Below are 20,410 nucleotides of genomic sequence, written 5' to 3'. Positions count from 1 at the left end.
ACATCAGGGCCACACTATGATATCTATCTATAATCTATAATAAAGCCTTAATGTAGAGTATGTTGATAGTGATTATAGTAAAGTCTTGAATGTTGATCGAGTATATGTCAGCAGTCAAATCACAACTATGTATGCTGTAACATCTGCCATAACCTTAGCAGAACAAGTAAGACTGTGAGGGTGTTACAAATAGGAGACATTGCTTTAAATCTGTAGATTTAACATTGTTAAATTACATTGCTGTTACTGTTTTACAGTACTGTACATCTCAATGTAAGTTATGCTGTGCCCTAAGGCATGCTACATACTAATGCAGTGCTGCTGCGCACTAATGGGAAATGATGTACATGTAAAGCAGGACAACAGACAAATTACAACTTGAGAGTACCACTGGCAATTGAACATCCATCCATTTTCTATACCCGCTTTATCTGGGGGGGGGGGGGGCTGTCCCAGTTGACTATGGGCGAGAGGCAGGGTTCACCCTGGACTGGTTGCCAATGAGTCACAGGGCTGACACACAAAGACAGACAACCACACACACACTTTCACACCTTGGGGCAATCTGGAGCAGTCAGTTCACCTAATGTGTTTCTGGGAGGAAGCCGGAGTACCTGGCACAGGGAGAACATGCAAACTGAGCACAGAAGGGAGATAACCTGGAACCCTCTTGCTGTGAAGCAACAGTGCTAACCACCGTGTCGCCCCAATTAAACATCACCAAGAGAAAGCAAAATTCAAAGTATGTATATTTTAGAATAAATAATAAATGTATTATTATATTTTTTAGATTCCCAGTTCACTGGCTGCCTTACATTGAGGGACAGCCATGTACACAAACAGAGTACTAAAAACTAAAGCATCTCCTAGAGTATATGCTGGCTTTTACCCAGTGTTGTCAGGTAAGGTGTGAAGACATTACAGACTCAAAACTCCCCTGAGTTTGGTTCACAGTTACAGTTTCACAGTTAAAGAAAACTTCAGAAAATAATGTCAAGGTGTTCCTAAGCCTGTGGAGTAATGTTCACAACTGCAGTGCTGGTGGACAAACTCAAAAAAGGGTCCCCAATCTCATGCATTTGACTCTTATGTGGGTCATGACTTACAATTTTACAAAAGTCTTTTAGACTATCTTCCAATGGCAAAAGTCAGTGAAAAACATTATTTTATGATGTTTCTAACTTACTATGATCCTTCAGCAGTGCCGTAGCCAGGGTCTAAGCCGTAAGGAGATCATGGCAACCAGTAAGTGTGCTCAACAGGAACTTCAACCCTGCCCTGCTGTCATAGTAGTTTCGTTCAGCAGTCAAGACTTCACGTTTCGAGTCAGACCCAGACCTATAAACAATGTACTTATATGCTCATCTGTACAAAGACAGGGTGGCAATAAATGAGGTACACTTTGTTTTTGTTTATTTTTCCAACCTGTTGTCACGAGCTTTGCTCTTACAAGTTCCACACACGTTTCACAGCTCGGGCACCTTTCCCCTATCGGCGGGCCGGAGATAACCTTCCTGCTCTTTTGGTTTGCGCTCTTGCGTCATCACACAACACAGCGGCGGAGCTTCGGTGGAGCCGCAGCCCGGAAACACACTGAGCTAGCCGCCTCTATGTGAATGCTGTCACAAGGGCGAGCAGTCCGTGAAACCAAACTGAGGAGACATTTCGTCTATAACACCGCGGTAGACTACACAAGACTAAACGACAGGGACGGACAAAGACATGGAGACATCCAGCCCCTGTGTCGTGGTAAGTTCCCTCCCCGCCCCCAACAACAGGGCTGCTCGCAGGTTACCTCTACATGCACACGGGGATAACACGTTGTACATGGGCGCCGTTGCTTTTGCTGAAGACCCGATACCCTTGTGGGCTGTTTGCTGTTCAATATCTGTCTTTCCGGCCTGTGTGCTCACCTTTTGTTGTGCATAATGCAGTGTGTTTCCAATGTAGCATGGCCTGCGACTACAGAGAGTCACAGACACGCGTTCTCCACGCTTGCCGTACGTGACGCAAAAGATGGACACGCTGAACTATCATGTGCGGGGTCTTATTTGTTCTTTAATACGGTTTTCATTCAGTCACAAGCAGACGAACGTCCTAAATTTACGTCGAGCTGCAAATTTAGTAGTTTGAGCGCGCGCTTCTTCAGCACGTATTTTAAATAACTGGCTTCAGATACATTAGATAGATAGATAGATAGATAGATAGATAGATAGATAGATAGATAGATAGATACTTTATTGATCCCGAGGGAAAATCATTTAATTCAATTCATTAGTCCAATCAAACGCTCGTGTTTGAGTAAGGGCAAGGTTTAATTCTGAAACAGTACTTGAGTTGCAAATAAAAAACATTTGGCGTCTTTAAGCATTATTAGGAGCAAGAATGAGACGTGAACTCTGTCGTACTTATCTGGAAAACAGATGTCTGATTTCTTTTCTCGTTTCTGGGGGGAATCCAATAAATTAGTCCCTTTAGCAAATCAATAAAATTCACTAACGATTTAGTGAATCTGGGAAAACAGCACTGACAGTTGCTGGCTTTGGTGCTATGAGCTACTTGTGTTTACAAGATAGTGTCGGTGAAACAAAGAGAAACAGATGGCTCCACAGATTGTCTTTTTGGTTCCAGTTTAAGTATTTGTGGAAGTTGTCCCGATCTGAACAGGACCAGCATTTTAGGAACAGAAATATGCATCATAAAAAATAAAGTTTTTGTTTGTGTGCATGTATTTTATTTCAATTTGATTTCCAGCACAAGATCTTTCCATGGGATCTGTGTGCATTTGGTAATACACATATTACAGACGAGCTGACTAGCCTGCAATGGCCTGTATAGTGTAATGAGTAAATAAATCACCAGTTATAAACCACTGTGACCTATCTCCCAGGACATTTCTAGTATTTGGAAGCCAGTGTTTTACTGTGATGAAGTCTGGTCAGCAGCCTGGCAGACACACCTGCTGCCAGTGAAATGAAGCTAAATAGACATTTTGCTAACGCAGCATTAAAACAGTGGAAGCTCCTGTGCCATTTTTCAAAGGAACTTAGCTCCACAGTGCAGTGCTGCCAAGCATGGACTTTGCTTGTGTGAACATCAAGATAGTCCATACATTGACCTCAGAGCAGTTCAGTGTTTTTTTTCATGTTTTACAGTGCAGCTCTCTTCTGTAGATAACAGGCAACAAGCCTGTGTCTAACATTGGAAAATACTCCTTGAGATCATGTTACCACAAGGACATCTGCTGGGTATAAGTGATTATTTGGAATTGAAAGGGAGTAGCCAAAACAGATGGCCATGTGTTTATTTTTCATTTTGGTGTGCACAAGAGGAAATGCTTTGTTAAAGTTCAACCACAAGCAATGTGAAGATGAGCACTTTGCAATCCAGTGGTTAGTAAAGCAATGAGATTTTGTTGACTTTCAAGGATCCAAGTTTTTGCACCATTATAAATACTTTGAGTGTGGTTAAGATCAGTCACATCCCTCCCAGAGCACCCCCAGCTCTGCACCACCTTCCCAGTTGTCACATGATACCAGTTCTGACATAACTGTTGTGTTGTCTGGGTTAATGTGGCATGCAGTTTGACCCAGAGCAGGAAATTTGATTTTACAAAATAAAAGAAATACTTTTAACCATTTATAGAATTAGGCATAATATTGAATTTCTGGAACGACATCTGCTAATATCTTGCTGTTTGGACAACATGTTTACACACAAGAGATCTTCAGTGGTGACAAAGGGATTGACTGATATTTTAGCAAGGCCTAAAATGGAAAGATTCCTTTAAGCATCTAACGTCAGTAATTGCTACCACTGACAGCTGGCTGTTGCTTGCTGAACTGCACATAATCAAACATTGTGTTTTGTGGGATTAAACTGAAGAGGTAGTAAAATGTATGGTGGGAGTTGGTCGGAATGTAGACCATCGTTGACCTCCCTCCCTTCCCCTCGTACTGCCCTGTATCAGATGAATGCCCTCTGGCCCATGTTAGGTAATACCCTTGAGAACATATTTTTCTTTCTGAAATTATTTTTAATGCTTTGTGTTGTGTTTTATTTTTTTTTTAAAAGATCAGTGATGAGGAGCAGGGATACGACCTGGACCTTTTCTGCATACCAAAGCACTATGCCTCTGACCTGGAGAGGGTCTATATCCCACATGGACTCATTTTGGACAGGTGGGTCGCATTTTCTGCAGCTCTTAGTAGTATTGGGAAAATGTGATGAATTGTTGACTAAAAGGTGAGTTGTCTGAATGATTGGTGGACTAGTCTGTCTTAACAAAAGCCCTGCAGGATTCCAAGATCTTCAGTAACACCTGCGTCTTAACTATAAACAAAGTTGGGCACTATTTGAGATTTCATAAGATGATGTAAAGTATGTGATCATGTTTTTTCCATTTGCAGATTTAGGATTTAATAATGAACGCATATAGTCTTGTCTGGTAATTTGTGTTAAGGGGATTCCTGGAATTTATGTAGTAGGGAGTGCTTCAGAAATAACAGCTATGCCTGCTGACACAAACAGAAGGGAAACAGGAACTACTGCTGACTGTAGCAGAAAACTTAGCTGACTCTCTCCCTCTCTCTCCCCGTCCCACGTGACTCCAGGACAGAGAGATTGGCCAGAGAGATCATGAAGGAAATGGGGGGGCACCATATCGTGGCCCTCTGTGTGCTCAAAGGGGGGTACAAGTTCTTTGCAGACCTGCTGGACTACATCAAGGCTCTGAACAGGAACAGCGACCGCTCCATCCCAATGACAGTGGACTTCATTCGTCTCAAGAGCTACTGTGTAATCACACTATAAATTAATTCAGCACAAGTACACTGGGTTTCATCCAAATGCAGCTCAAACTTTAACTGAATTTCCAAAGAATGTGAATCAATTCCCTTTTCCATCCAGTACCATAATGTGGATTTTAGGTGTTGTTCAGGTGACTCAAGATAAATGACTGCATGTTAAATAATGACTTTTAGCCAAAGCACTTTGCCTCTCATTTACTCATTCACACACTCAGACACACACTATGAGTTTAATGCAGTATCTGAAGAACACCTTGCGTACATTTTTTTTCAAATTAGAATTCAGGGATGAACTGATTAGAATTTGGTGGTCAAAAGTCAGGGTCACCGTGATTTCACATGTTCTCGTGAATGCGATATCTCATGTTATATATAACATGTGGGGGGAATTTCATTACATCTGTCACAAATGTCCACCTGGACTCAAAGATGAAGTGATTATTCTCTAAATGAAGATAGCATGTCTCTCACTGGAAAATATTCACTGGAATCCTGTTTGTCAGCATGGTAATAACCATACATTAACCATTTTTCCAGTAACTACAAGTCGTCACTACATGTCTGAGTCTGGACAGACATGGATGTAAAGTTCAACTTGACTGGTGCATAGAGGTATACGACTGTGAGACATTTGCACAAACAGAAAACTTTGCCTAAAAACGGATGGAAACGCACCTATTGACAAACAAAATGTGTTTTGGAGAGAGACACTGAATGTAAAAGTAATTTTGTTTACTGGATGTGTATTTTGATGCATATACAACTATGCAACAAATGTAGCTGTTTTTTTTTATTTAATCAACCACTATGTTAAGCTATGTGTACCTGTCCAACATGTAATGTGAAGTGTGCAAAATGTCCACTCCCTGCTTGCATTCACAGAACGACCAGTCGACAGGTGAAATCAAAGTCATTGGTGGAGATGACCTTTCTACACTGACGGGCAAGGTAACTGTCCATTTCTCTGTCTGCTCCCAGTAAATCCGTAATGTCTTTCTGTGAGTGTTCCTCTCACTAACGCTTCCATTATGGTTCCCCCATTTTCTTAATAAGACCATGTAACTGTGTAATGAAAATGCCCCAGAGATGCAAATAGCTGAGTGTTACACCCATAATACATTCCATTTTGGGTTCAGTTGCATACTAAGATCAAATGTATGCAGTTCACTGTTTTTCACTGAAATAATTCTTCTTTTCTTTCTTTCTTTCTTTTTTTTTTTTACACAGAACGTCTTGATTGTGGAGGTAAATACTGATGTTTTCTTGTATAGTAAAGTAGATGGTTTTCTATTCCAAGACGCCTAATATAAGCTCCTCTCATGCTGCTTCAAGGATATTATCGACACAGGGAAGACAATGAAGACACTCCTGCAACTCCTCAAACAGTACAATCCCAAAATGGTTAAAGTAGCAAGGTAATTTGATCTATCAAATGATCATGTATCTCTGAATGTTTTTTAACAACAGATTGTAGTGGTTTTCACTGATAGGCTGTCTCAGTCTCTTGTGTTTATCAGTGTTTTGCGCAGCTATAAATATTATGACCGATGATCAACATGCTTTTCATCCTCAGTTTGTTGGTGAAGAGAACACCAAGAAGTGTTGGCTACCGACCAGACTGTGAGTTCAACACAACACACGTTTAACTGAATATTTGTGAAACTTGTAGTTTGTATAATTCACTGGATGGTCTCCAGTGAAGTTGTCAGAATGTGAACTTTTGAATGAAACTTTGCATACATTAATTTCAGTGCTGTTAGTTAACTAATAGAAAGACAAGTAGATTATTTATTCTTTATTCGTTTTTTTCTTTTCAGTTGTAGGATTCGAAGTCCCTGACAAATTTGTGGTGGGATATGCACTTGACTACAATGAGTACTTCAGAGATCTAAATGTAAGTATTTGAGATAAAGAAACTTGTTGAGTAATGTAGTTGTGTTTCATGCTTGTTAGTGTTTGTACCTGTGTGTTAATGTTAGGCCCGACCAGGTCAAGAGCCGCCAAACTAAATCTGTCAATCAATAAAATGCTGCAATACTCATTGATCCTTTTCTCTTTCAGCATATCTGCGTCATTAGTGAAACAGGGAAGGAGAAGTACAAGGCATGAAGAGCACTTTGTAACAGTTTCTAATGAATGGTTCTCTCTTTGCCTTCTGCGGTTCATTTTATATTTTATTATTTCATATTTTATAGTAAAAATACTCTGCCTGGTTAGGGTCCCTGAGGATACAGTGATGGAGTCATAATCTTGACAGTTGCTTTCTGTATTTCAGCCACCACACTAGCATCAACTTATGAAAAAAATGCCTTAGATAGAACATGTCTGGGTTAATCAGCATGGAGCCCAGCTTCCCCTGAAATTAATTAATTCTAATGCTTCAATGCCCCCACACTGATAAATTATTTAAAGCAAAAGAGAAATTTATTAAGAGCAATGCTGCTAAGTTTAAGATAGATATCACAATTGTTTTGTTACTATAAGGTTTGAAAATATTGCTTTTATTAATTGTAATTATACTTTTACCTGTATCAATAGAAGAAAAAAAGAGGATGTTACTTTTTTTTAAATCTGCATGTATATTTTGGGATAAAACACATTTCTGTTACTGTGCTGTGCGATAAGATTTTCTTAAGATATGTACACTCTGTAGAAAAGTAACATTGATGTCGGCTACTGTCCCTGATTTGACGCATAGGTATGCTGAAGATGAAATATCCCCTTACTGATGAGTGTAAATGAATTTGCTTGTGGAACATAAAAGACAGATCCTTTTGTACGCAGGAAAATATGCGTAAATGTTCAGTTCAGTTGTTGGCGGAAGTTATCAGTCATGTTTGAAATAATTCATCTCTGTGTACCTGTCATTGAAACAGAGATAGTTGTTTTTAATATATAACATGCTCTCATTCAATGGTGCCATCACAATAATATCAGTGTGGACTGAATTTCACAATACTGCTCATTAAATTTTCCCACCCTGACCTATGACTAGTGGATTCTACTACAAGGCTTTGTATACAATATAATGCCAAATATTAGGAACAGTTAAGTATTATTTGGACAGCTGATCATGAAAACACTGTACCTGGAAGTGCAGCAGTGATGCAAATAAATGTCTTCCTCAGATTAGTGATTTAGTGTGTGCTGTGTCCAGGACCTAACAGAACCCACCACTATCCACAAAAATGTTCTAAACTAAGGTAATCATGAAATGTTTGAGCTGGTGGTGTTGTCATCTGGCCTTGAACACCAAGCTGTGTATCTGTACAGCGGGTCAGGGGTTGTGAGCAAAGAAAGGACATCACCATTAACAGAGTGGAGAAAGCTTTAAAAAGTTCAAATCTCATTCATATTAAATCCACACTTGGTTTAGTGTTTGGCTTCTGAACGCACAAAGAACTTGGTTTGCCAGTTCAAATACGATATAAAAGATTACCAAAACTGGCATGATAATTAACCTTAAGTTACTAGCAGCTAGTATGGTAATAAGAATAGTAAGTGCTTGCTGGGAAAAAAAAGTATTCCAGAACAATCGTACCTCTGTCCTCAGCACAGGACCTTCAGCGGGTGAGGATTTCAGTAAAACAAGTAGGGTAAGAACTAAAATTGCCATTTTTGCTTCAGCAAAATGTATCAATCAATTCGAGTGCCAATGTAAGTCTTTATCTTGGAACCAGAGAATGCAGTTCGCCACATTCCTTCTTAGCACGCCGGCCGATGAAGCGATCTCATTGGACAGATCTGCTAACGTTAAAAGGGGCGTGAAGTTTGCTGCTAGCAGCTAGCTCCTGTGTGATCATCTGGCATCTGGGCCATTCTTGGCGGAATCCTGCAGAGACGAAAAACGAAACTGTAGAGCGTGTTATATTTACAGCAGACAGCGGTTTACTTCGCTTGTGTGAGCCGCAGTAGCTACCAGGCTGTTGGACAGGAACATTTAGTGAAATGGTGGCCCGGTCTGTCTCTGGACATGGCATTGTGGCTATTGGCGTTAATGCTAACTTAGCTAGTTAGCCTATCGGGCTAGGTAGCTGGGCTGAATCAACTAGCTAGCAATAAGTGTAACAACACTAGCGTACATGAGCTAGCTTCACTGTGTTAGGTAGAAGATAGATTCGCTCTATGATAACCACTTGGATGCAGCGACGTTAGATTAACGTCACCTGCGTTAAACCTGAAGCGAACACTCATTTTGCACTCAAAGTAAGCAGCTGCTCGGTTTAGCCAATGGTCGCTGATTTACCGCGCTAACGTGCAGTGGTAGTTCAGTAAGTTAGCGTTTCAGTCGTCACCTACAGCTGCCTTGCGCCAGCAGACTAACGGGTCGATAGCGATCAGTTACTGAGCATTGTGCGGTCTGTAGCCATGGTATGCTAACAGTCTGTCAGGAAAGTTGGAGACTGGTCATAACGTTTCAGGTAACGTTAGCGCAGGTCAGATGTGGCTGAGCATAGAGTTGTAGTATGAGTAATTATAGAGATAACGTTGTCGTGGCTAATAGGCAGCATTAAGTTGCTTCAGCACCGGAGTTAATTAAACAGACGACAGGGCCTTGCAGTTTGCCGTAGGATAACTACATTGCGTTAGCTAGTTTGTCCCTCGTTAGCCCAGTAGCCTCACTTATGATGTGTCTTCTAAACATGTAAAGTTAGCCAAGTTTGAGTAGCAACAATGTAACCTCATACTGGCCTATTTAGCCATTTTTTAAGTTTATGAATTGGTGATTGGCATCGTAAGATAGCAAAAATGAACAATTCGGCAGTGTTGCCACAAGAAAAGATGGAGCTGGATCTGGAAATCCCATCTTCATTAGTTCAGAGCGATGGACACTTAAGAAGATCCAACAGTGCACCAATGATAAACGGCTTAAGGTTCTTGAATATGATATATTACCAGTAATTTATTGTTCACTGTATTTCAGTGAATGTGTTTGTCCCTTTTCATACACATTGACGTAACTACATTACATTAAACTGATGGGTTAGAGACACATGATGTATGGTTGTTCTGTGAATTTGTCATTGCAGTGATAACTCCCAAGTGTTTCAAAGAGAGGTCCTGCGTAGCCGGAGAAATAGCACTACAGTTGTCAACAGGCCCAACATGGTACAATACTTAAATACTTTTCCTCAATGTAAGTTCTGCCCGAATTATTCAGTGCTGAGTTTTTTCTTGTCTACACACGTCCTTCTTTACAGGTCCCCTCGTCACCTATTCGCGTCCCCAGCACCAGGCTTCATCAGATAAAACAAGTAAGGAAGTTGTGCCGTCATTTTCGACACTATTGGAAGCTTCATGTTGAAAATGGGCATGTTAGACCACTGTCTCCCTCTCAGGCCGTAGGGAGTGATGGTGTCTAACAAACATGCTAGAGTAACACTTTTTGGAGTTCACAGGGCCGTCGGTCTTTCAGGGTTGATCATTTGGTAGTATCAGACTCCAACAGAGGAAATGGTTATTAATGTGCTGCCTGCTGAATGATTTTAATTGCTGTAATCGAGATGAAATGCGGTTTGGTTAGCTTTTGAGATGAGATTAAGGTTATACCTGTGGGTCAAAATTGGGACTGGCTGCAATGACATGAGACATATAATGTAAAGTTTTAGTTCTGTTTGAGGAATGTGAGTCAAAAAAGGCAAAGATATCCTGGTAAATTCAGAGTTTTAACCACCGAGTCCCTTGTGTGCCCTTGCAGGAAGAGGGTGTAGACGTGATGAACAGAGAGACTGCTCACGAGCGGTAAGTCGTGTATTTATGGATACAGTTGGATGAAGAGATTTCCTTTGAATTACGACTTTATTGTTGGTACAGTGCTACAGGCATTAACTTATTCCTTGTCTTTATGTTTTTGTTAACAGGGAAGTACAGGCTGCCATGCAAATGAGCCAGTCATGGGAAGAAAGCCTTAGTCTGGTAAAGATTGACTCTTCATCACAGTTCATCCACACAGTTTGCCAGTGCATTCTGTTTCTCTGAATTCTTGAGCTTTTTTTTACTTTCCCCACTGCATGTTTTGGCCTTTGGGCATTTTTGGCCTCTCGATTTCTATAGAGAGGACAAGAACAAACATGCTAGATTAACACTTTGGGAGTTAACAGGGCCACCAGTCTCTCAAGGTCAGACTGAGTTGGTAGTATAATACTCCAACAAACTTTATTATGGGTTTTTCTTTTTTCAATCTCACTACCTGGTACTATATGTAGATGTTATGAGATGAAATGGCCTCCAACAGTAACTTTGTGTTTATAGAGTGACAATGATTTGGAGAAGTCGGCATCGTCATCTCCAAAACGCATTGACTTTGTGCCGGTGTCACCTGCCCCATCCCCAACCAGAGGGATAGGAAAAAAGGTACCTCAACCTGTTTACATGTGCATAATGTGACTGTACTGCGAGTAACCAGGTGACTGTCATAGTGGTAACCTGATTTTCCTAATAACTTGCACCAAGATTAATGAATGGGAGTCTATGTTTGTGTGGCAGCCTGTGGCAAGCAATTTTGTTGCCAACTTTAAAACACAAAAACATGGTTCTTGTTGAATATTTTGGGTGAATTTTCTTTCAATTTTATGCAGCTTCAAAAAATAATTTTGAATAGAAATTCTTCCTCTGCATGTGATTCAGTCCCTTTTCTGATGCATATTTGGAGAATAAAATGTTCATACATGCCACATTCACCTTAAAGATTTAAAAATATGCTGCCTTTAACCTCATTATCATCCTGTGGGTCCTCTACTTTGCTTCTTGGCAAGCAGCAGTGTTTCTCACCTTCACTACAAATCCTTGTGAGCAGCAATGGCCTAACACCCAGCCCAGTACCCAGCCCAACGCGGCGCTTCAGGTGAGAAATGGCACTTAATAATCTTATAATGTACTAACATCACTTTACTTCTGTTTTAACCATCCGTCTGTTTGATTAACATCTGTTTACTCTGAGACTACAATAGCAGCAGATGGCCAATTTTACTGACTTCTCTCCGGTGGCATTAAATGTGTTTCCATTTTAAGAATTAAGAATCGCTTTATTGATAGTATATATATATATTTGTCTTCTGCATTTAACCCATTCTTAGTTGAACACACATGCAACACCTAGCAAATTATCACATCACATCAGCTGGCTAATGGAGGAGGGGAGCATTTTTCACATTAATCACTCCACCCTGCCTGTCTGGTGGGGGCATTGAACCGGCGACTCTCCGATCACAGGCCGCTTCTCCAACCTCTAGGCCATGGCTGCCCCCAATTTAGGAGAAAAAGACAATTTCTATGCATTTTACAACAGTAACTGTTCAGATATGTCTGAGTAAACTATAATTCATCTGTATGACAAATTAAAATGAAAGGTTTTGTAACTGTAGCTTATGACCACCGAGTGTGCCTGCATTTTAAAACATACTGCTTTGACAAAGTGTGTGTTTCCTGTGCTGTGTAGCCGACGAAGTCAAAGCCCAATCAACTGTATCAGAGCCAGCATACTCGGGCCAATGAAACGCAAAGGTGAGGTGGACATGCCTTTAAAATCCTGAATGCTGTAAGAATAATTTTTCTTGTTTCATTTCTACCACAAAAAGTGACTTGCATTAATCGTTACCTTGATTGTCTTTTGGTCTCTTTTAAAATGTAATTTTCAAATTTAACCAGTATGGAACTGCGGTGTCTCTCTTGAACTGATCCAATAAGATCTGTGCGTCTGTGAGTTCATCCACATGGCTTGTTTTAGATCAGACAGAGACTCTATGTATTGAGAACACTTTCTAAATGTCAGGGTCCCTTATTCTCTGCAGGTGAGATGGAGACAGAGAGTCAGCCTAAGAGGCTCTTCCAGGGTACCACAACCATGCTGTCCTCGGATGCCTCCAACCTGTCGGATCTCAGCTCCTGGTAAGACTCAGCAAAAATGCCTGAACCTTAAGTCAAATTGACACCGCCTAGATAATGACGCTAAAGTTTATGGACAAAAATGCGTTACTTCATTTGCAATGTATTATTATGTATGACTTTCAATGCCCAGGCACCAGCCTTACTAAGACAAGCTGCCTTTGCTCTGAGTGCTATCACACAGCTGTTAGATTTTTCTGTGTGTTCTACCATACAACTTGGTGTGAGGTAGATTTCACAAGTATGTAAAAAATGTACATTTAAATGTAATATGTAATAGTCAAGTATATTAGACATTATTGCTTTGAAGTAATATTTTACCTTCAAATCAGAAAGATTAAAGCTGAATGCGTAGCGCTTTTCTCCAAGAATATAGATAGAGACTGTGATGTAGCAAATGTTTCCCAACAGTCATAATTATGATAGCCTGCTGAACTTAACATTTTTCCATTTCAGCCACTCTCCAGATTTGCTGGATGGCAGCCTCAGCAGCGTTGGTTCCTCCACTGACTCGCCGGGCAAAATGGAGGGAGTGTCGCCCTCCTCATCGAGCAACTCCCCCTTCGCTTCCCTCCAGGATTTGTCCCCAAAGTGAGCACGGGAGAGCAAGAGACACTATAAAGGACTGGAACCAAAAAGCCTCTCCCCAGGGAACGAGTTTCTTCCTCAGATCCTCCACCTCGCCATCGCTTAGATTTGGTGTAACTGGAATGTTTGTTTCTGAGCGGCTGTTTTCATGGCTACATTTTGGAGGATCTTTATATGTTTGAATTGAGGAAATGGATGCCATGTCATTTTTGTGTGTGTGTGTGTGAGTGTGTGTGAGAGAGAGAGAGAGAGAGAGAGAGAGAGAGAGGGGTAAACCTAGTGAAATTAGGAATGACTGAGGACACTGAGCACCAGCTGCTATTAGAGGATCTTGGATGGTGCTTGGCTTTCGTAGAGATATTGTGTTCCTAAGTGGCTATGCTTCAAACTTGTCCTACCAGTTCCCCTCACTGGAGAGAGAGACACTGAGCACTGGAGAAACAAAGACTATTGGATGTGTACATTTCCGTTTTTGTGCTGGAAAACTTATGTCTGCTGGCCTTTGTATGTACGCAGTCTGCAAATTTAGTAAGATTTAACTTATTGTTTTCCTGCTTTGCGTGTAATTATGTACATATTAACCATGTTGGATGTCGTACATAGTTTTAAGTTTGTGATTGGCTGTGAGATGAATGTGGGCACAAGTCTTCAACAGCAGATGTTTTTCTTAAGGAGCATAAACTACTTCTGAGGTACAACTAAGGAGATTTCCTTCCTGTTATACTGGCAGAGGTTGTGTTTTCAGCAGATATTTTTTATGATGCAGGCTTTGAACAGTGAAGATTTTGGTTTGGGTTTTAAGCCCTCTTCCCCACGACTTGCTGCAAATTAAATTGCTTAGTATGAGCAGTTAAAGCACCTATCAGTTACTTGTGAATGAAATACGAGGGTCATCACTGTTGGGCTTTCAACACTAAAGGTTCCTCTGTATCCTGTGTTTTTGTCAGGATGTTTTTGTAGATATGCAGAGTATAGAAATGATGAAATGAGTTTTCTTCCTTCTGGTGAAATGTCTTATTTATGGGGAAAAAAGGTGTTTGATATAAAAATTGGATGGTGATAGGTTTCTATCCCCAGTAAAAGAGAACCATTTGTGTTATCATTTACACCAAATCAACTGACGGCTGGAGTATGCAGCAAAAAAATAAATAAAATTGCACCATCACATTGTGGATAAAGAGACTGCAGTTTCTGGTTATGTGTATTAAAAGAGCTTTTTACACAGGACGCTCAGTCCTGTGATGTTCCAGCCTGTGTGTGAGCAAGAGAGAACTAAAACTTTCTCGTAAACAAGATCTAAAAAAAGAAATAATACAGTATTTAAAGGTTAAGCCTGTACTGTGATTTTTGCACCTACATTTGCTTTCAACTGTCATGGCCCCAGGGTCCATATCGCTTGTGTTATGTCCCAGCTTCGTCATGGCTATGTAGCCATTAATGTGTATGTACAAGAGGAAGTGATTGTAAATCTTGTTTTGGAAGTGTGCCCTTTAATGAAAGGTGTGGTTGCAGTTCATTTACAGAATGTTTTTCCTTTATACAAATACAAATATGGAAAAAGCCGTCAGCTTGTCCTGTCAAGATTTTTTTTCCCCAAGATAATTTCTTTTTCTCAAGTCCTCTTATGAAGTGTTCAGGGCACAAATTTAGCAAATAATCTTATACTATATTGTATGTGTGTAATGGAAAAGCTGTAATCTGTCAAGCTGGCTAACTACATGCCCACGCTTGTGTCTTTTGTGATTGCAATCGTAGTGGACATCAGGACTAAATAAATTATTTCTTTATTATGCATGTTCAGCTGTTTTGAATATTCCAAGAGCAGTTTTTCTTGTCTGGAGCAATAAAGCATAGACATAAGAGTACTAATTTAAAATGTTAACACAGTAGGACAGTACAATCCTTATTTACTAACCTTGTTTACTGCTGTGGACCCAGATGGTATGCAAGTAATCCTAAATCATATTGTTGTCCACTGTCAAACCTGACACCATGCAGCTCTGAGAGAGACTGGGATTATTTTCAGTAACCATCACTACAAAGCTACCAGAGGCCTTATGTGTTCTACACCCTCCTGACCCAGGTTGTAAAGTGTAGAAAACAGCCTGATTTGATCTGTGATCATTTTACCAGACAGCTGTACTGAGACTTTATTAACATTTGATGAAGCAGTGATATAGTATGGCGAACAAACCAATGTCTTAAAAAGACCTTTCCTTTGGTGACAGGTAATCTTAAAATTAAAAACTCGTTCAGTAAAGTATCCACACATGCAAATAACTGCATTTAGTCTCCAGAAACTTAACTAAAATTGCTTTAAAACATCAATATAATGATGGTTACAGGTGAATATCATAACAAAATTTTAATGGCTTTATATACATGTATCATGTTTGCATGTCCTTCACACTCAAGTAAACCATTTTCTGTTACATAATGGTAATAAAAATACGGACACGGAATATAAGGCCAGACAGCACTTTGAATGGCCTCAAGTTTCTTCACAGGCCCTGCTTGGGGACAGCTCCTCTCACACTACCTGTGACCTACGCACTGGAGTCTCCACTGTTTCCATCAGTCCGGTATTGTGTCAATGTATGTATTAACACAAATATGTAAATTTGAAATTGAGCATACTAAAATGTAATTTTTAACGGAGTGGGGTGAAAAAGTACCCCATCCCGCTTCTGTCAGCTGTACTCCAGTCGTAGTAGTGCTGCAGCCAGAGTGAGACTGTTCTTTTCGTTTTTAGGATCATTTTCCCTCCTCCTCTGCTCACAGCACTTCATGTGCGCAGGATGACCATCGTGAGGAGACCTGAAGTTTAACGAGAAACCACACAGAGCGAAAGGGTTTTGTATCCAGTATGTACTCTTTCAACAGCAATATCAGGGTAGTTCACATTTAAAAAGGTTTTGAATATACAACACAACCTCATTCTGTCCTAACCAGTGGCACAGGTTCGTTAGATTCCTTTTCTACTTACCGAGAACATAAGCAGCTACAAGTTTTTTGTTAACACTTAAGTGGAGGTAGACAGGCACAGTAGATTCTTGCTCTCCAAGTGTTGGGAGCATCAGGGCGGCCATACACACCAGCCCAAGCAGCACCGTCAGCAGACTGGGGCCTCCAGCAACAGGACGGCTCTCTGTCGGGCGCACGTGCACACACACACACGCATACACATGCATACACTGGGATCAGATTCATTACTCAAAATCGTTGACAAGTGATTCAAGGTATTCAAAGTATTTAAACAAATCCCATCAAAAGACCAAAACCAGTGATGCGTTAATCTGTCTTTCAATACTTTTACAGCCTGTCTGTGGCTTAAGCCCACTGGTTACTATTGAAGACATAAATCTGGAATAATGACTCAAGAATATAAACTTTCATTTTAAAAAAGGATAAGCAATTTTATAAAAGAGCTGGCCATTGCAGTTTTTAGCAAATGTAACTCAAGCAGGAGCATATAACAGATTTGTAGCAGATTTGTAGCAAATTTGGTGAGATTTGGTGCCCTGGTAAGCATTTACTGCAGCAGGATGGTGTACGTGAAATAGCCTTAAAATAAATGACATTAAAACTGTGCTGAATCTAAACCTCAGGCAGTTACACGTGGTATCAGTGAAAAAAAAAGACAAGAGTATGATAGTATACTATCTTCCTACAAGATTAAATATGAATCAAGGGCTGATTAACAATCTGTACATTACTATATAATTATTGTCATACTATATTTGTGGGACAGATTGCTTTTTATGTTCTAGGTAAGATAGATAGGCAGAGGCATATTCACAGACTGCAAAATATCAATGTAATGTCCCATGTCCTCTAAATGACAAAAGGTTCCTGTATTTGAGTTTATGAGCATTTGGCTCCATCTAGTGGAATCATCAGATCAAAAGGCCTTCATCCTACCTGTCTGAAATGCGGTCTGTTCAAAAAACTCGCTCTCTGCGAACTGCTCTTTCAATCTGCGTTCCTCATCTTGGGGCCGGGGGCTGGGCGGCTCCTGTGAGGCAGAGGGACGGAGCGTGGCCGTCACCTCTTTACGACCCAGAGCTTTCCGCTGACTCTGCTCAGACACCTGCAGCCGGAACTTGTCGTACACCCCAAAATGGCATGCCCGCACATCTCTGTGTCTGATTACTCTGTATAGACATGAAAAGTTGGACAGACTCCTTACTTGACCAGAAAGTCAGCTGTTCAAACAACCATCTGACTCAAAATCTACAGCCAAAGCTGCCAACGAACCTATAAGTTTTAGCAAAGTAAGCAATAAACAATAAAAAGCTGGAAAACACTGTGATAGGAGGATCCAGAAGGAACAACAAGCTCATAGGTAGGCTCTTTAGTACTATATCACTGTCTGAAAAACTAATGAGTCCTATACACAAAAACAAACTCACATGTCAACACAACACTGTGGCTTGACCGCTCCGGTGGCATCCACCACTGTGTACTTGCTTGGTGCTGTGCACAGTACTGATAAAAAGAAAAACATACACAGAAAAACATACAAACATAATGCAGCATAAATGGAGTCACAAACAGACTGTGTTTTACTCTGCCAACTGACCTTTAAACTTGAGAGCGAACTCATAGGGGTTGTAGAGGGTGAGCACCTGCTTGTGAGACGACTGATCATCTGCGTAGAAGACCAGCTCAGTGGGGAACACGAACACGGGAAGGCTTCCTTCCACCAGCTCAGGCTGTCGATGCTGCTGCTGCATTGGCTCCAGCTGAGCTCTTCCCGTTCCCCGTCCACAGACTGCCTAGGGCCCCCAGCCCTCTCTCCACAAACTATCAAGCTGTGTAAACTCCCTTTAGGTGGAAATGTCAATTCTCTTTCTCATTGCCTCAGGGCCATAACATGGTACTGTGAAGACACAAACGTGGTAAATAGTAAGGTATAACTACTGAGGAGGCACCCGTGTCCCCCTTATTTACATTCTGTGACACTTACAATTTCTATTCCAGGAAATGTTGCATTTGTTCTTCTATTTTAAATTATACAACACATTTTATTTCTGGTTACTTTATACCATAATATTTAGCATGAGACAAATACAGTGAAGCTTACAATAGATTATAAACTTTCACTGATAGCCATCACTAATATCAATACTTGAGAACTTTTAAAAAAAATCAAAAATCAGTCATAAGCTATTATGATCAACTATGTAATGCAGACACTTTTTCTAAACCATCTTAAATATATCTTATCTATATATCTATATCTTTGGCATTTAAGTATGGAAATTTCTTTCTACTTATTGACCAGCATATATACTGATACACTTATAGCTAAGTTATGATTGCATTTTTGTATTGGTGTTTAAGTATCAGCACAGCCCTGCTTATATCCGTAATAAGTGACTATCTACTCATATACCAATCTAGCTATGGCTGAGACTATTCAAAAGTACCTGAGGCACTTACACCTTGAACATTTAAATACGATTTACAAAAGCTAATTCATAATAAGGGAAAGGGAACATTCTACCAAACTGTAACTTCTAACATAGATCTTTAATTCTTGAACGCAGGATTTAATAACGTTTTAGTTAAAATAAGTGGATGCTTTATTGAGCCAAAGGAGATCAATTCCATAAGAGCTATGGGCAGAAACGCCAATTTAATTCATGGAACATACTTAACAATAGCAGCTCAACAAGGCAAACTACATTAAGTGAACGCCATGTGGCTGGTCACGTGCTCTCGTGTGTTTACATGGTTACGAACTGTGGAGCTCCAGCACCCAGCCCGTGTTGGTGTTGTAACACTTTCTGTTATCTGCGTATTTAAATATCACGACCAATTTGTTTTTATAGCAACGGAACTTTCGTCAGCCTACTCCGTGAGGCACACGGAGTAAGCTATATGGCCAGCTTTATATTCGTATTTAAATTATGTGAGCATAATATGTAATGTAAACGTACACGTAAACTGCAGTGTAATCATAGGTGACCACGAAAACAGACACAAGAATAGCAAGAATAACAAGTATTTAAGCAAATGTGTTACAATAAATTAAGCAACCGAGTGATAACAGACAGTTTTTTAATCATGCCTACGATTAATTTCAACCTGAAACCTACAGTTAAACGGCATTTGCTTGCTCTGGCACTCTAATAACATATCGTTACAGTGTAATGCTAACGCTGTTCAAGAGTGTTAACGTTGGCTAGCGTTAGCCGGCTGCGAAAACCCCAGATGTTAGCTCATTGCCACTTAATGCTGTCTACACGCAACGTCATTACAGAATATATAGTACAGAGATGTTTTATTAAAAGGAAAAGTGGGAGCGAGACCATACCTTTATGTCAGCACTCGGGTTCGTGTAACTTTAGTGCCCTCACCAGGGTTTGTGCTTCTGAACCCACCCTGTTGTTGTTTCTGTCCAGGCTTTTTTCTTTGTCAATAATATACTGCAGACCTCGCAGTGCATGCTGGGATAGCTAAGGCGAAAGAGTACGTGCAAGACGTCAACAAAGCGGACGTAAAGATGTTCCAAGCACAGAGTAGGATACAGCCAGAGATTTAGTTACTGCCTATATTATTTTTATTATTATTATATTTATTTCTGTTGTTATAATTGTTATAACGTGCCACTTGTACAAACTGAGCATACAAACTCAGTTACGTTTGGTGAATACTTTAATATATTACCTATACTAAACAGATTAATCCTATTAATCATATAAAGTACCTCAAAATTGTGTTCACATATGAAGTACATTGTCTCACCACGATTATCACCAAAATATCGTTGCTTACTAGGCTTTTCTGCCTTACTTAGACAGAAAAAAAATACAACCTTGGCTAAGTAAGAGTCATGTTATTGAATTCCCTCTGCATGTTAGACATGATTTAAGCGATTTAAAAATATATGTATCGCCCATCCAGCCTATTTTCAGTAAATGAAATGAAAAACAAACAAGTGCAAATGTAAATGGCCTCGTTAAACAGCACACACCGCTTAGTGTAAGCAGGAAAACCTTTCGTGGAGAGATGAGGCTCTTATCTTGCTACAGCTCGGCATGTGTCTGGGTCAGACTATGACTTTCCCTGACCTTTAAATCTATAAGGTATTTCTTTCTGACCTCGTTTGACATAAAGTTTGA

At 40.2% G+C, this 20,410-nt stretch overlaps 3 protein-coding genes and 1 non-coding gene across 4 annotated transcripts; 3 read left to right on the top strand and 1 right to left on the bottom strand.

Moving 5' to 3' along the window:
• The first annotated feature begins 1,557 nt into the window (after positions 1 to 1,557).
• Positions 1,558 to 7,792, top strand: hprt1 (hypoxanthine phosphoribosyltransferase 1). The gene is made up of 9 exons (XM_046405836.1): positions 1,558 to 1,749; positions 4,075 to 4,181; positions 4,614 to 4,797; positions 5,691 to 5,756; positions 6,036 to 6,053; positions 6,141 to 6,223; positions 6,382 to 6,428; positions 6,626 to 6,702; positions 6,870 to 7,792. Exons 1-9 carry the CDS (start codon positions 1,723 to 1,725, stop codon positions 6,915 to 6,917), a joined length of 657 nt encoding a protein of 218 aa, XP_046261792.1. The 5' UTR covers positions 1,558 to 1,722; the 3' UTR covers positions 6,918 to 7,792.
• Positions 7,793 to 8,544: 752 nt separating this feature from the next.
• Positions 8,545 to 14,462, top strand: pabir2 (PABIR family member 2). Its single transcript, XM_046405834.1, has 10 exons — positions 8,545 to 9,682; positions 9,839 to 9,917; positions 10,010 to 10,063; positions 10,507 to 10,550; positions 10,670 to 10,724; positions 11,061 to 11,162; positions 11,567 to 11,652; positions 12,247 to 12,311; positions 12,599 to 12,695; positions 13,149 to 14,462. Exons 1-10 carry the CDS (start codon positions 9,558 to 9,560, stop codon positions 13,285 to 13,287), a joined length of 846 nt encoding a protein of 281 aa, XP_046261790.1. The 5' UTR covers positions 8,545 to 9,557; the 3' UTR covers positions 13,288 to 14,462.
• On the top strand, positions 10,816 to 10,963 carry LOC124068758. Its single transcript, XR_006844973.1, has one exon. It is a non-coding gene; the product is annotated as a small nucleolar RNA U109 (small nucleolar RNA).
• On the bottom strand, positions 13,499 to 19,754 carry mospd1 (motile sperm domain containing 1). Its single transcript, XM_046405837.1, has 6 exons — positions 19,603 to 19,754; positions 17,863 to 18,162; positions 17,693 to 17,768; positions 17,202 to 17,434; positions 16,267 to 16,428; positions 13,499 to 16,097 (listed from the first exon to the last, which is right to left on the bottom strand). The coding sequence occupies exons 2-6, from the start codon at positions 18,014 to 18,016 to the stop codon at positions 16,066 to 16,068; spliced, it is 657 nt and encodes a 218-aa protein (XP_046261793.1). The 5' UTR covers positions 18,017 to 18,162; positions 19,603 to 19,754; the 3' UTR covers positions 13,499 to 16,065.
• Between the last annotated feature and the right edge of the window lie 656 nt (positions 19,755 to 20,410).

This window comes from Scatophagus argus, chromosome 12 (genome assembly GCF_020382885.2).
Source record: "Scatophagus argus isolate fScaArg1 chromosome 12, fScaArg1.pri, whole genome shotgun sequence".
In the NCBI taxonomy this organism is placed as follows: domain Eukaryota; kingdom Metazoa; phylum Chordata; class Actinopteri; family Scatophagidae; genus Scatophagus; species Scatophagus argus.
The sequence above is the reverse complement of the archived record's forward strand: the minus strand, read 5'-3'. Positions and strand labels throughout refer to the sequence as shown.

Excerpts from the sequence above, each read along its gene's own strand:
- mospd1 (XM_046405837.1), bottom strand. The coding sequence starts at position 18,016 with ATGCAGCAGCAGCATCGACAGCCTGAGCTGGTGGAAGGAAGCCTTCCC. Across the intron at positions 17,769-17,862 it reads GTTCGCTCTCAAGTTTAAAG|TACTGTGCACAGCACCAAGC; the intron begins GTCAGTTGGCAG and ends TCTTTTTATCAG. Across the intron at positions 16,098-16,266 it reads TGTAGCTGCTTATGTTCTCG|GTCTCCTCACGATGGTCATC; the intron begins GTAAGTAGAAAA and ends GTTAAACTTCAG.
- pabir2 (XM_046405834.1), top strand. The coding sequence starts at position 9,558 with ATGAACAATTCGGCAGTGTTGCCACAAGAAAAGATGGAGCTGGATCTG. Across the intron at positions 10,064-10,506 it reads GGCTTCATCAGATAAAACAA|GAAGAGGGTGTAGACGTGAT; the intron begins GTAAGGAAGTTG and ends GTGCCCTTGCAG. Across the intron at positions 12,312-12,598 it reads CGGGCCAATGAAACGCAAAG|GTGAGATGGAGACAGAGAGT; the intron begins GTGAGGTGGACA and ends TATTCTCTGCAG.
- hprt1 (XM_046405836.1), top strand. The coding sequence starts at position 1,723 with ATGGAGACATCCAGCCCCTGTGTCGTG. Across the intron at positions 1,750-4,074 it reads CATCCAGCCCCTGTGTCGTG|ATCAGTGATGAGGAGCAGGG; the intron begins GTAAGTTCCCTC and ends TTTTTTTAAAAG. Across the intron at positions 4,182-4,613 it reads CATGGACTCATTTTGGACAG|GACAGAGAGATTGGCCAGAG; the intron begins GTGGGTCGCATT and ends ACGTGACTCCAG.